At 34.1% G+C, this 14,826-nt stretch overlaps 2 protein-coding genes across 4 annotated transcripts; one reads left to right on the top strand and one right to left on the bottom strand.

Moving 5' to 3' along the window:
* The first annotated feature begins 233 nt into the window (after positions 1–233).
* On the top strand, positions 234–4,419 carry LOC107219661 (transcription initiation factor TFIID subunit 11). Of its 3 annotated transcripts, none has more exons than XM_015657946.2 (6): positions 234–624; positions 812–949; positions 1,196–1,449; positions 1,540–1,627; positions 1,913–2,009; positions 2,205–4,419. In XM_015657946.2, exons 2-6 carry the CDS (start codon positions 815–817, stop codon positions 2,336–2,338), a joined length of 708 nt encoding a protein of 235 aa, XP_015513432.1. In that variant the 5' UTR covers positions 234–624; positions 812–814; the 3' UTR covers positions 2,339–4,419. The 3 variants fall into 3 exon arrangements, with proteins under 3 accessions (XP_015513432.1, XP_046587628.1, XP_046587629.1); XM_046731672.1 differs by having other exon boundaries at positions 812–958; XM_046731673.1 differs by having other exon boundaries at positions 234–628; positions 814–958.
* Positions 2,989–14,805, bottom strand: LOC107219672 (ER degradation-enhancing alpha-mannosidase-like protein 3). Its single transcript, XM_046731657.1, has 18 exons — positions 13,789–14,805; positions 13,406–13,633; positions 12,779–12,824; positions 12,601–12,701; positions 12,443–12,482; positions 11,887–11,999; positions 11,650–11,803; positions 11,401–11,529; positions 11,147–11,318; positions 10,811–10,968; positions 10,493–10,597; positions 9,718–10,062; positions 9,440–9,601; positions 9,238–9,336; positions 8,584–8,901; positions 8,197–8,410; positions 7,957–8,069; positions 2,989–6,383 (listed from the first exon to the last, which is right to left on the bottom strand). The coding sequence occupies exons 2-18, from the start codon at positions 13,525–13,527 to the stop codon at positions 4,758–4,760; spliced, it is 4,017 nt and encodes a 1,338-aa protein (XP_046587613.1). The 5' UTR covers positions 13,528–13,633; positions 13,789–14,805; the 3' UTR covers positions 2,989–4,757.
* Positions 14,806–14,826: the final 21 nt, after the last annotated feature.

Raw genomic sequence — 14,826 nt, 5'->3', positions numbered from 1 at the left:
GAGCCGTCTAAAATTCAACTTTGCCGATGTGTGCACAAGCGGTAGGTGGGTATATTTACCCCGTTTACACGGCGATGTACTCGACCCCTTTCGCCGTTAAATCACTCGGCTGTTAATAACCCTGATTGGGTAACCACGGCGTAGAAATTTTTACGCGAAACGCGACCGAAAGTACGAGAAAATTGTTAAAACAATCGAGTATTGACAAATGCGGCGTCGCGACACCGCCGCAACATTTCTCTCGCGATTGTTTCGATGGTTTGTGCTGCTGCCGCGCGGGCAACTTCGGAACTAACGAGGCGAACCTTACCCAGCGTATTTACGTTTCATCATTGTCGCCAATTTACGGTCCCAACGATTACGATCGTGACGACGATTTATTGATGGGGATTCTCCGTCGTCGGTTGTCGATATTTGCCGCTACTTTTGATAACCTCGGTGTAGTAATTTTGAAAAAGATAAATCGTCGCAAAGGCAGGTCACGCAGGTCGTGACGTCATTCGTGCAGTAAACACTCTCCTTCTGTCAAATCAGTCAATATCGCGCTACAAAAGCGGTTCAAATCAAATTATCTTCAGGGTTTAGGACGCGTCAGCTGACCGGACTGTTGCTGTTAAAAACATCGTGAGTTTCGTTACTTCTTCAGCCCTCCTTTGGACAGATTTTATTTCATAATTACACCGATTATGGTGTTCGGCTGTTTCTAACCTATATGCATGTGTACAAAATTTCACCGATTTTTAAAATTTATGCAATTTTGTATTTGATAGAACATTTTGGCCTTTTATTTTTATGAACTTTATTGCTTCAGAGAATGGATAATATTTTTGGTAAAGATGATTCTGGGAACGAAAGCGAGCTTGTCGATATTGAAGATAAGGACAGTCCGTCTAGACCCTCCGGAACCAGAGACAGCGATGGCATGGATATTGACGACGTTCCTTTGAAGGTGAAAGGAGTAAATATATTGAAATTTTCAGCTTCGTACTTTTGCAGTCGATATCGCTAATACGGAGGAGAATTTAGAACATTTTTATACTTATATTGCAATTATGAAAATCGAGAACTCGAATTTGCACAAAAATATAAGCAAAACTGATGATCTCCAATCTTTTTGTCATACTTAAATTGAGACTGATTTCTCATGCGGTTCTCGTCAAATTGTTTTGAATAATTTGGTGTTTTAATTTTAAAGAATGAACCTGACACTTCAAGTCAGAATTCTCAATCAGACACAGAAGAGTCAAGTCCCCAACAAACTAGTAGCGGAATGCTATCAAGTGACCATATGGACTTGAAGAATGATCCAGAGAGTCAAGATGAGCATGAAGACATTTTTGGAAATGATATAATGCTCCCACATTCGGTACCGACAAAAATAGATGGAAGAAGAGAAAGTAGAGAAAAGAGTAAAAAGGAACTGGAGGAAGAAGAGCGGGAGAAAATGCAGTATGTTAAATATTCACCTTTTTGGCTTCTATTTGTGAAGCGACGCATTTGACAATACGTACAAAATTACTTTCACCATTTTTATTCTAGAGTTTTGGTATCAAATTTCACGGAAGATCAATTGGACAGATACGAGATGTACAGAAGAGCTGCATTTCCCAAAGCAGCAATCAAAAGAGTAATCAGATTTTATCAAAGCTTTTAGTTAGTTCTGCATTCTCAAAATTATTCGAAGTGTAAATTCCTTGAAGAAACTCCTTGTTAAATAAAAATGCATGTAAGCTTCTTGAAAGATAACCTTCACGAACTAATATTTTACTCGCGTTTTTTTTTCAAATATCTACTCAATATTGATTGCATAAATTTACTCCGACCAACAATCACAAGGTCAATACCTAATATCTTATTGCCAAAGAAAATGAACAGACGGCTCTTCCATTTTGTTGTTTTCGATTCTTTTCAGATTATGCAGACAATTACGGGCTGCTCGGTATCTCAAAATGTCGTGATAGCCATGTCAGGTATAGCCAAGGTGTTTGTCGGCGAAATTGTTGAGGAAGGTACGATATGAAAAACTATATCTCTTGCACAAGATAATTACAAACTCCGATGTATGCAAATTTCGATGGCTCAAAAAATTGACGAATATTTTTATTGGAGAAAAAGATATTGTAAAATCCATAGTAACTCTTTCACTGTAAAGAATATAGAGAGCAGAAGCTGAAATAATGTAACAAATATGCAACTGTTTAAAGCTTTGGATGTCATGGAAACTCACGAAGAAACGGGCCCATTGCAACCAAAACATTTGAGGGAAGCGGTACGCAGATTACGACTTCAGGGACAAATACCAAACGGTAGAGCACAAAAGGCATTTTTCAGACTTTGAGGAAAGCATGAGCTTTTTTGCAAATGGTCAAGAAAAATGTTATTAAAGTGCAGCACGTAGTACAAACGCTTTTGTTATAACAAAAAAGGCTAATAGCTGGAAAAACGTCCAGAAGACTTCCAAAAGCTACAGCCAATGTTAGAAAATGCGAAATGCCAATCAATATCTATTGTAATAATATTATGTTTATGCATTAGCGTCTAATTTTAAACCTGTAAAAGGTCATTAGAGTTAATTTATTAAATCATAACAGAGGCAATAAATGAAATTCTGTTATGATTTTAGATCTAGCTATACAATATAATTTTAACGTTACTTGTAAAATACATTTGAAATCTCTTCTCTTCTCTGGCAGTATAAATTTTTTCATCCGAGAGTTATAGTCTAATCTGAAAGCTTTCAATGTATGTTTCCCAAAGAGAATTCTATTCTTGTAACATTGTTCTCTTGACCCACAAATGTAGAAAGAATTATATTTTCTCTTATTGTTACATATAATGAATAAAAAGATATATCACTAAAATCCTGATACCTGTTGTATTTCAACTATGAGAAATACCAAAAAACCATGACTAAATGAATTCGTACTAGGGTATTTTTCGAAAGATGAAATTTTTTCAAAAGTATATCTCGACACGTGCACAAAAAAGCATGATTTATAACGATTTTATTTCCAATTATCAATAATAGTCATGCGTCACCCCCGTTACCAAAAACCTCATTCCGTAAATATCTTTACTGAAATTGATTTATAGTATACTATGATACAATCTTCTGTATTTTGTTATTCTAATATGTACAAAGAGTTAATCATACTATAAAAATTTGTAGTAACTTTACTTCTCTTAAAATCTTAAATATCCTTATGTTATTTTTGGCAGATAATTACTAGTTATATGGTATTATAATTATCTTATTTTCATTTAACAGTATTTAAGAAAGAGTCATTCAGAATTACAATATATTTATAAGTAAAAAGCTGATATTCATATTAGGATCTTATTTACACTTATAAGTTATATGCATTCTCTGACAGCAGTAAGCACGTAAGTATATAACAACTAAAAATTACAACTTAATATTCTTAACTGTTCATCGTACGCTTGCAGATGTTCACTACATTTCAAAAACCATTGCTCATTGAAATGATGGAATATATTTTTATACCACGATATAATATTAAAGAGTAGTTGATAGATCTACTCGCTCGATTACAAATATTATACATTATCATTGTAAAATAGCTAACATAAAGCATTATGTTAGTATTCCTCCGGTAATTAGAAAATTTACTTTACAAATACATACAACAGATATTATACATCTTGCATCGTCTATATCACGAATTAAGAAATATTTTACACAGTTCTATTATTATACTTCATTTCTTTACAACTGGTTAACACACATATTTCAATATCTGTACACTAATCCGCCATATATTATCTATTTAAATTATATCTCAGTTTTCTGTACACGAAATCTGATTAGTTTGTTAAAATTGAAATAAAAAAAATCAAACATTCAAGTAGAAATTATAGTTCTCCGATAATTGGTATCATTAAAGTTGCATTACAGATATGTGATTTTTGCAAATAAAAAATGAAATTTCAAGTTTCTTTCTCATCTTTTACCTTTAATGGTTCGTTTTTTTCCGGTTTTTCTTAAGCTAAATAATTATACGATACAAAGCGTAATTATAAAATACTATCCAAATTGTGAATAATAAACACCTTCCAATGCAATAGGAAACTTAGGATAAAATTAAAAGCTTCAAATTATGGATAGTAATAAGTGAATGATATTCACCAGATTTTTTTTCGCTGCCGAAAGTTTCATATTTTCATCAACTGTTGAACTTAGTAAAGCAAAGTATGCATATCTTTAGGTTAAATTCACTGTTTCCTGCAGTTTTATACCTTTGACAGTCTACGTACGTTATATTCACAACCACATCAATGTGTATTGAACTATCGAAAATATATATACATTATGTAGTTAACAAAACCTCATGCATTGTCTCCAAATTATACACGGCATTATTCGTGATTTCATTATTATTGCAAGTTTTTAACATAGAGTCCATTTTCGAAAAAAGCACCATTAGTTGATGATTTAAAAAAAAGATATAGTTTCGCGCTACGCTTCATGAGTGATTTCAAGTAATAAGTAATCATTGTCATATTTCCCATCTCATGACATACATTGTTAGATTAACTTAATTCTTATTTCTATATGCATAGAAATTTTAGGTATAAAAATGTTAAAGCTCGCATCACTTGAGTCTTGAGCTAATCTTAATTTGTCAATTATTTTTTTTTTCACGGTTTATATTTTACTACCAAGTATCAACTAGTGTAATTGGACTTTTCTTTATTTCAATACATTTATTATCAAACCTATAATCAAAATACCATCATTATAATTCGTCGTCGATATGTTTTTTACCTTCTCTGGTATCGGCATTAATTTTTATTTGCGAGCCAGCATGTTCTTCACTTACGACTTTCCCGTTTTTCCGTTCTTGATTTCTTCCTTTCTCTTCTTCTTGTTCTTCTTCTTCTTTGCCTCGATACTCATAATTACTCTTTTCTGGGTTAGCATATCCCGTCGATCGTATTTCTTTTTTTTGTTGAAATTCAGAAAATCCTTTCAATATTTTACCTTCATCAGATGCCCACAAAGGTTTTTTGAAATCCTCCAAAGGGTCATTCGAGCGAAGTTGCTCATCGGGTATGTGCTGGGTTTCTAAATTTATTTTTGTATTCAATTTAATTTCATTATTATTAAGGCTACGCATATTACTGTTATCTTTATTATTATTATTTTGAGAATCACTAATCTCTCTTCGGATGTCTTGTAAAAGCCTCTTTCTCTCGTCATATCTTGCTTCCGTTTTATCGAATTGTTCATCTCGATGTTTGTCGACAATTTCTTTGTCATTTTCAGTGTCCCAATCAGCGCCACGATTAATTATGTCAGATTTTACTTCAGACTTGTCATAGTCCAGATTTTTTAGCGATGAAGAACTAGATTCAGTTGGATTCTCTGCCGCTTTTTCAATCTCGATTAAAATGAAATCCTCAAAATCATCCAAATTCCGTGAGTCTATTACGTTAATCTTGCTATATTCCTGAAGACTTTTGGTTTTTTTGGATTCTTTACTTTCATTATCATCTGTTCGAGACTCTCCAACGAGAAAATCACCTTCTGATTCTGAAAAGTTAGTCAATTCCAACGAATCACCAAATTCCTTTCTTAGTTGATCGATCAAAATCTCGGACGGATTGTTGGTTTGTATAGCTTTGTGAAGATGATCCAAAAGCACTATGTGTTGACTCATATCCTCGTCTTCTCCTTCGAATATTTCTCTGAGTAATTTACCAAAGAGAGCGTAATTTTCTACTTCAACTTTTCCCGATTCTAACTGCTCGAATAACTGTTCCATTTCTGGGTTTGTTGATTTTAGACTCTTGAGCTTCATTGCAACATTCTTCAGGAACGCCATATCATCCATTTTTGATAATAAATGCTGCTTCAGTAACTCTAATCGCCGTTTATTTATGTTAGTTACTTCATTCGTTTTATCTGCAACTGATAACTCGGGCCCTAATTCACCGAGCTCTTTCAGAAACCAAAGGACTTTGCGTGACAAGTTCATGTTGTTTATGACATCATTGGAGAGTCCACGTTCGGTCTGAACCCACTTGTAATAGCCCTTCATTACAGAGCCTTTAATATACAAACTGGAATCTTTTTTAGTGTTTGCAAATATTTGATTAACAAACATTTTACGCAGGAATCTCCATTTCTTTTCAAAATCTGAGGAATCGGCATGCTCCTGAGGTGTTGACAATGTTTTATCAAGGTTCACTGTTATTCTTATTTCTTCTTCAGTTAACGTATGTGTTATCTCTGCTTTTAAATGCTGAAATTCTACGATTATCTTCTGGTCCTCCTCTCGTATGATCTCAGTGTGTTTCCCTATCGGAGTAGCAGTGTTGCCCGTTGCAGAATTTTGTTTCAACAAAAACTGTCCCGATTCCTGCCATTATCATACGACAAATTTGAATATATTCAATCCAGGGTTTAAAAACAATAAAAACTGCTGAATATTAGTATAGAGAAGAGTTGTTCAGAATTTACTTAAAAAGCTATTATGTGCTCTTAATAATTATAACTAAAATCTTGAATTTCACGATGCATATCAACTAAATGTTTTGAATAATGAATGTGCTGTATATCCTTTGCATGTACTTAAAATGTATTTTCTATAACTTTCTAGCGTAATATGTTTGTTTCATTGCCAAATTGAAATTCGTATCCATTTCTTACAGGAGTAAAATATGTGTGAAAGTCAAGTATACGGTAAAGAATTAAAATAAAAACACGATACCGTAGAATTTATTATCATCTCATGCTCAACTTAAAAAAATGAGCGATGGTATGATGAAGAATGTTTTTAAAAAAAAGTATTAGGTACCAATAACATGTGGTGTGGCAACAATAATGACAGAATGTAGCTAATTATTACTTTTACTCTATTTATTAATCATAACTTTGAGCTTAAAATGCAACACAATTTTTTCCTTTGCCACACTTTACTCATCGATATAATGTCAGTATGATGAAATAATCGTGTGGTACATAACTTGTATGTCCTAGGTATGTGTACGTAAGTAATTTACAAAAATATATAAAACATATTTATATTCCAATGATACGCATAATCTCTAGCAAAGTCTTGCGTATTGGTAAATCCATCAATATTTAGGAACTTGTATAGGAAAAACATTTCAATTTGCCTACAATTTCAATCTTTTATGAAAACCTGCACGGACTCAACAATTACGTGACTAGAATTTGATTGCGCAAAGTTGAAACACACAATCAGCAAATTTAATTGGGCGAATAAGTAAAAAAAAAAAAAATCTAAGGAATGATATAAAGCTCTTTACAGCGTATAATTTTGTACAGCACAAATTCTCATACAAATCTCAACCTGTCCGAGTTAATATGATCAACTGAAGTATATCAGAGAAACGACACACCCTACAGTTTCAAAACTTTCCAGATTACCGGGTTTTAATGCAGAATACAAATTATCGAAATTGAAGGCAAAGTTAAATTTTATTGTCCTATTTCATTTGCAGGAAATCCAGAATGATTCAGCCTGTATACGTAGTATCGAAGTACGTAATATACCAACAGTATACAGGACATGCCATGAAATTGTTACCCGAATTGATATCTGGTAACTTTCGCAGGTGGAAGAATGTAGGTATCATAAAAAACGGGAACAACATGCGAATAACATTGTATAATAACACAGTTCCTCAATTGCATTCTTCAACATTCTGAGCCACCCTCAGTTTTTGGAAACAAAAATTGGTTGAAGCACCCTGTATTTTTGTGACTTACTTCTGAAAGAGCCAAAGTCAATTTCCGTTAATATTGAGAGAATCAACTCTGACTTTGACTCCATAGAAGTACTGGATCCCATAGAAGAATGTAGTGTAAGTTATAAAGAAGAGTGTATAGTGCTACTTGAATCGCGCTATGAGCCAAATTGCAAAGTATTCGACAAATATAAAGGCTAAAAACCCAGGAATACAAACCTGTGGAGCCATTTGTCGGACAATAAATTCTTTGAACGAGCCTTTAAGTCGCTCAAACATAGACAAGTCGTTGGGAGCTTTGAGCTGGACTTCATCTTTGATTATATATTCTCCTGTAGTAATAAAAATTAATTTTTATTATCTCATATTTTTACGTTCACCACGTATTTCATTATCGAACAATACGAATAAAGTGAAATACTTGAACGTGTAAGGTACAGTTTGAAATTGTTTAATTACCAATAGTGACCACAAGTTGCCCACGACTAGCAACTATAGCCTCTAACAATCGTGTAGCTTCTGCATTGAAAAGGAAGACAATAGGTATAACCACATAATCAACCTCATTTCCATCGCCAGACATAGCAAACATTGGAAATGTTGCCGCACTCGAACCAACTACATTGTCCAAAACCACACCTGCCAGTGCGCCCGCTTTCTGGATCCGACGGGCCTGTAACAAGAGCACAGCTATACACATATTTTAGACGCCTTTAATGAAAAAAGTTTGCAATATCGTACAGCACATTTAATAATAGTTACTGATCTCTTTCAAGGTTGCTATGTGTTAGACACATATGTTCAACAGAACTTACAAAACGCCATCAGGATTCCGAAGTACATTACCTTTTCCACAAACATGCAGTCACCGCGATCCACTATAACAATTTTTCCAACCAGCTTATCTGCGTTTTGAAGTTCTGTACAAGCTGTTGGTGGCTCTGCGTATATGACTTTGCCAGTAACTTTACTGTTTGGGCCTCGCAGCTTGCGTCCAAAGTGAGCAGGACCAGCCAACAATGTCGTTTCTTGTTTAGGATGTGTTGGGAGTGTGAACGTAACAGCTTGAGGCTTTGTTTCCGCTTGCTGGGTCTGCATCTTACTTAGCTCGATCATTTCTTGCATAAATAGAAGCCCTTCCTCTGCATCTTGTGCAGTATTTGCCTGAAATAGATTAGCAAACTATATTTAATATATATTGGTGAATTAGATAAGAGAGCATGTTCGCCTCAAAAGATTAGAATCGTATATCCATTCTCAAGGTGAATTCGATTTACAAAAGAAGCGAGCACTAAGTGCGATTCTTCTTATTTTCCTATCTTGCTGTTGGTAAAAAACTGGGAAATCTGTACTTAATGCACATTTTTGGATGATTTTTTTGTTAAAGATCCCAGCATTGAACACACCAATATTATACATTTTCTATACATCTATGTGCAGTGCACTGTTATTCAACAATTGGATTGCTAGAATAGAGTTAGCTGATCATAATTTACGAACGTTTGCAAATGTGTGTAAAAGCTGAACACGCCCATCAGCCCGCGTTATAATAGTGATACCCATGTCACTAAGTAGTGATAAGTGTTCCAAATTGTTTGCCTGAACAGAAAATGTTAAGTAATTATAGATCAACTTGTTAATATTAAACCTTTAGCACAATATCGAGGAATTGGTTATCATTGCAACTATGAAAATCGCTTACTTGAAATTGCGAAGCACTTATTTTCCGCTTTAATGTTCGCCTTGGACATACATCTTCCACCATATTTCGTAACGGTTGGCGTACAGAGGCTGGGAACAAATGTAGACTGTTTGGACACGTCCTGTCAAACTCATCTACATCTATTATATCCTTTTCAAAACCCTGTGTTACATACAAAGAAATGCGAGTAAGAAAATTTTGTGATAAATAATATCATAAAAATAAGCACGGCAATTATTTTAACAGTAAAACAAACATCGTGATAGTGAATAACTCACCGAAGACGTATTTGAACCAATGGAAGCTAAGGTCAATGGTAATAAGTGACCTTCTGTAGTGAAAACAAATTCGTCTGGATCAATCACTAATTCGCTAGGCTCAGCAAATAGTAAAAACAAATATTTGAATGTTTCAGATAGTACAAAGCTGTCCATGGTATCATCATTTTTATTAGTACGGACGTCAGAAACGGCTGCGTAACCGCAAGAAACTCTAGCATAGGTTTGCAGACTTCTGAGCACTTTACGACCCACGCCCAAGTAGTAATGATCACCAGTTGCTCGGTACAAAAAATACGTAGACTCTAAAAACTCTGGTCTCAGAGGGTGATGACCCCAATGTACCTGTAAAGTGAATTTCCATGTAATAACAGTCGCGTAATTAAATCTAACACACACAAAAAAAAAAAAAAGGTGCGCATATATGTCAGGGATGTAAAAGTAAGAAAAGTTTAAACGAACAAATTAATATGCTACATTACATAGGTTTCTTAAAAGTTTTGTAACTTATTCTATATAATGTGAAGGAGCCTTGTAGTTTGGCCATCGTCATCAGTCAATGTGAGCTCTACTAAAATGACCCAAGTCTTAATTATACTCGTTTGAATTTATGTTTCTAGACTGAACCAGAATCGGTTTTTTCAAGAATTTCGTAGGAATATTCCCAACAGAACAAAATTGACGATAATATTTGATTTGTGGAATCTAGGGCTTTTAAAACTTTGAATCATGTAACTGTTTACGACTGAGAGACGGTAATAAATAAAATTTTTACTTGGAAATCTGTTGTAAATGCTTCTGGAATGAAATTGTGCCTCTGCATAACTTGATACAGCATTTCGTGAGTTTCAACAGCTGGTTTTATGTCTCCTTTCAATACCTGTAATCAGAAACGGATATACTAATCGTTAGGTTACAGAAAACGACTTTATAGTAAACGTGATATTATTCTATCACAATGATAAGTTTTTATTCTTAACTCTGGAGTTTTGTGTTCAAAGAATGACATTTAAAGAAAGTCGTAAGTAATCGGTAGCTGATATTATATCATTCAGATTGTACATAAATTCAAATTTTTAAAAAAATTGCACACCTGCAAACCTGGCCAGAAAGCTAACAGTGCGTCCATAAAATTTTTCGAGTTCGTATTAGGCCTATGCATGTGGACATCCAACAACATCGGCCCTTGACTTATATATTTCATCACAGCTTGGTAATGCTTGTTGAATCTCCCCAAGTACTTTTCGTCACCTAAGCAAAATGTGAAAATTAATTATTGGTAATTGAATACTCAGAATGACGAAAAGCTATGTTTGAGACTGCTAAATAAATGATTCTACTAGACATTTATTAGTAGTTCACCAATTCTACGCATCAATGGTAGGTGAATTAACATTTCATAGAATATTGTTCAGCCAGTGATACTTGCCTAGTAGAATATATGCTTTGAGACAATATTCGTAGTATGAGTCTATCCCAGCACCAACACCAGAGTCTCGACGCACCCAATCTCCAGAGTTAACGTTCAATACAGAACCCATCAAGTCTGTACCTCGATGGCGCATTCGCCAAAGACTGTCCATTGCCCGCTGCGCCTTTTCCTTTATGAAACAAACAAGCATGGAAGATTATATTTGATATCTAAGAAAACTCAGATGTTATAGCCGAGTGGGAGAAACATACCTCAAAAATCGGCTCTCCAGTTAGTCTGGATAATGCAGCCATCTCTAAAATCATGCTTCCAGCACAAGCAGTACAGGTTTCTCTAGTTGCTTCAAGAGGTATACCCTTCATCCCATTCTTCAGATTTATCTATCAACAATAAGGATTGAATGAGAAAAAATCCGTTAAGATCAAAATGGATAAGAAAAAATGTATTCAAAACAATGAGATCTTGATACTTGAAAAGAATTGGTTCGTAATTATATTTACCCTGCCATATGGAATACCAGTTGTTGTGTTAAACGCAGGCAAAAATCTGTATCCCAAATCCTTAGCAAGGTCCAAAAGCTCGCCTCTGTACCAAGGCATGATGTCCGCTCGTTGCTGCATGTATTCAGCTAGTATATGACTGCTCAGCAGTCCTCTGTTATCAAAAATATAAAATATAAGTTAAGCACATTGTTATTATAAATACAGTATATTTGGAAGTTCATTGATTCTATTTACCCAAGTACTCTTATGTTGGTTTCAAAAAGGGAGACAATCACGTCTGTCTCAAAAGATACGTCTCTGATTACCAACTTGACGGCATTTTGAAATTCTTCCAAGTCACCCAATAGCTAAAAAGTTTTTAAATTTATTTAATAGAGTCGATGTGAAAATGTGCAGACTACCAAATAAATACTCAGATTTACAGAAATATAGTGATGAGTAAAAATAAATCAATAATATTCCAAGACGTTGTTTATTCCAATCAGATTACTTGATGTAAATCGCAATCATAAGCTAAGCGAATTATTTTTGCGTGCAATAATCAATCCAAACGCTAAAAACGTGAGAAACATTTTATAACAAATACAAAACTCTCAATATTCACGTCGAATTGTGAGGTTTGACTGCATTTGGCGCATAATGCAATGTCTTTAACTGCAATTCAAAATCAAATTTCATGGTATGTAGAATTGTTAGAATACTGTAACTGAAACATTAGAATTTTCCAATTGCAAATAATTGAAGAACATCAACTTCAATTGTCAGTTCTACATAATATTCAATCACTCACCACAAGAGTGTCCATTGCATCCACCAGTGTTAATGAGAAGCTGAAATTCAATAAACAATTACTTTAGACTTTATCGATTCTTAGAATTTTATACAACTGACGAATGATTTGAATTTTGGAATCATTGCTTGTGATAAATATCTCCAAATATTGCTTACTTGCCGAGCGTAGTATCAATATCACCTCTATCTGGCTCTGATCCTCGATATCTCCCTTTACAGCTCAATGGCATCAGCTCATCAGCCGGATATGCATTGTCCTTTAAAAAATTGCAATTTAAGAAACGCTTATTCAGCACTTTACAAATCTAAGAACCTTAGGATTTCAAATACTTACCATGTAAGCATTGTATCCATGATAAAACATGTCCCGTGCTTCTTCCCTAAAAAGAAATCACCAGTTTTGTCAAACCTATCTACATTTTAAACAAAACATTTGGCCATACGTAAATAATTTGATTCTAGATATCGTTGCAAAACCTTGCAAGATACGGGCAAAGTGTTTGCTAACTGTGAGTATAATAAGTATTGACCGTTTACAGTTAAGAAAGTTGCTTGACCTTTATATCAATAAAAAATCAACCACCAAAAAAGTGACAGTAAGGCTGGAATAACCTTGAAAAATCCAACGCTTTCAATTATTGTAATATCCTTCCAAATACAGCAAAAATATTTATTTTTTTCTGTCCAGAAATTTAATAGGCCTAGTTAATAAATAGAAAATATTTCACTGTTACCCAAAGTTTGGAATATAAATTTTCCCAGTAGTTAAAAGAAACTTCAAGTACAGTTTCCTATGTGAATAGATAACTGCTATCAATATTTTACTACTCCTCCAAAATCATGCCTTCCTCTCAGTAACGGTGAAAGAAATTTTTCGTTAAAACGCCCATAGATAAAATATTACATAAATCTGTTTGGATAGTGACACGAGTAATAATTCATGCCAAATATAAATACTCACTTTAACGCTTCTCGTTCTTCCTTGCTCATGTACTCAATGGGGTCATCCTCAGAAGCTCTTACTATCGATATGAAAGCACATCCAAAGAGTAGGATCCCACATATCGATGCAGCATGAGCCATTTTAATTGATCACTTTCTATTTTCTGTTGTCAAGATATCAACACTTTCAGAAAATGATAGGGCATAGTTTTGCGATGATTTGGATCCGAACGTAGTCAAGTTCAAACTGTAATTAATCGATATATATTACTTTCTACATTGAAGGTTTTTAACTTCATATGCAAATTTCAATTTCTTAGTACGTGTCTGTTTATCGTCATCTGAAGCCTGTTGATCTTATTATTATGATTACTATTATTATTATATACAGTAAGTATTTACCTAATTTGCTGGTTGATCCAATTCTTATTATTGTTCGTTTTATTGTTTTTGTATTTCAATTTTTACTTATCACACTTCTATTTGTTACAGATAGTTCCAAACTGGTGAAAAACTATTTTTACTTATCTCACTGATGTCTATTATTGTTTTTGGGCGGTAATATTTACTAGTACTTGTGTGTAGGAGAATGTTTTCCCTCAGTGAAGGAACTAACAATTTCTCGGAGAACAATAATAATGGTATAATGAGACAGCATAAGGTTTCAAAATAACGTTAAATATATAATTCTTGTGACGAATTACCGAGGTATTTACGTAAAAATTTACCAGTTCGTAACTTGCCAGATGGTGCAGAAGCACGATAAGAAATAAACTCAACACACCTCACAACTGATTACACATTTTTATCAAGGCCAGATGATGTGGCTGTCAGTCGAACATCAAACACTTCACAAACCCAGTTGAGAAAGTCCGTCGATTTGTAGAACGAGTATTAGGTATACGTATGTTTACTTATATTACCTTACATAGCCGAAATACATTTATACACCTTTTCGAGGTGTTTGATTTTTAACGTTCCAATTTTATTCACACTGTTCATAGAATTTAACAATAACGTTGAACCAATTTAACAGTTTGTGATCCGCAACCTAACCTTAGTGATAAAAACTAGAGTAAAGTAAATCCGCTCAAAGAATAAGAGCAATCCATTATTCACTCCCACTGTTGCGCGGATGTGGAACTCGGATTCTACAGTCTGAGTCACAAACAATCAAACTTGCATCGAAACTTGTAAGTCTTGTACAGCCTTGTCGAAAATGTGATGAAATATTTTATTTGAAAGACTACTGATATAACTTCAGATTTTAAGAACCGAGACTCTGGCAATTCATGGTTTCGCAAACGTGGTACTTTTAGGGATTTTTAAACATACATCATACTTGTTTCAAAAACCAGAGTCTCGCGGTCTTGGAAAAGCCAACTTTTACCGTTATTCATGAATAAACGCTGTCTGGTTTTGATCCACATGCAGAATGAG

The sequence above is a fragment of the Neodiprion lecontei genome, chromosome 2 (assembly GCF_021901455.1).
Source record: "Neodiprion lecontei isolate iyNeoLeco1 chromosome 2, iyNeoLeco1.1, whole genome shotgun sequence".
In the NCBI taxonomy this organism is placed as follows: domain Eukaryota; kingdom Metazoa; phylum Arthropoda; class Insecta; order Hymenoptera; family Diprionidae; genus Neodiprion; species Neodiprion lecontei.
The sequence above is the reverse complement of the archived record's forward strand: the minus strand, read 5'-3'. Positions and strand labels throughout refer to the sequence as shown.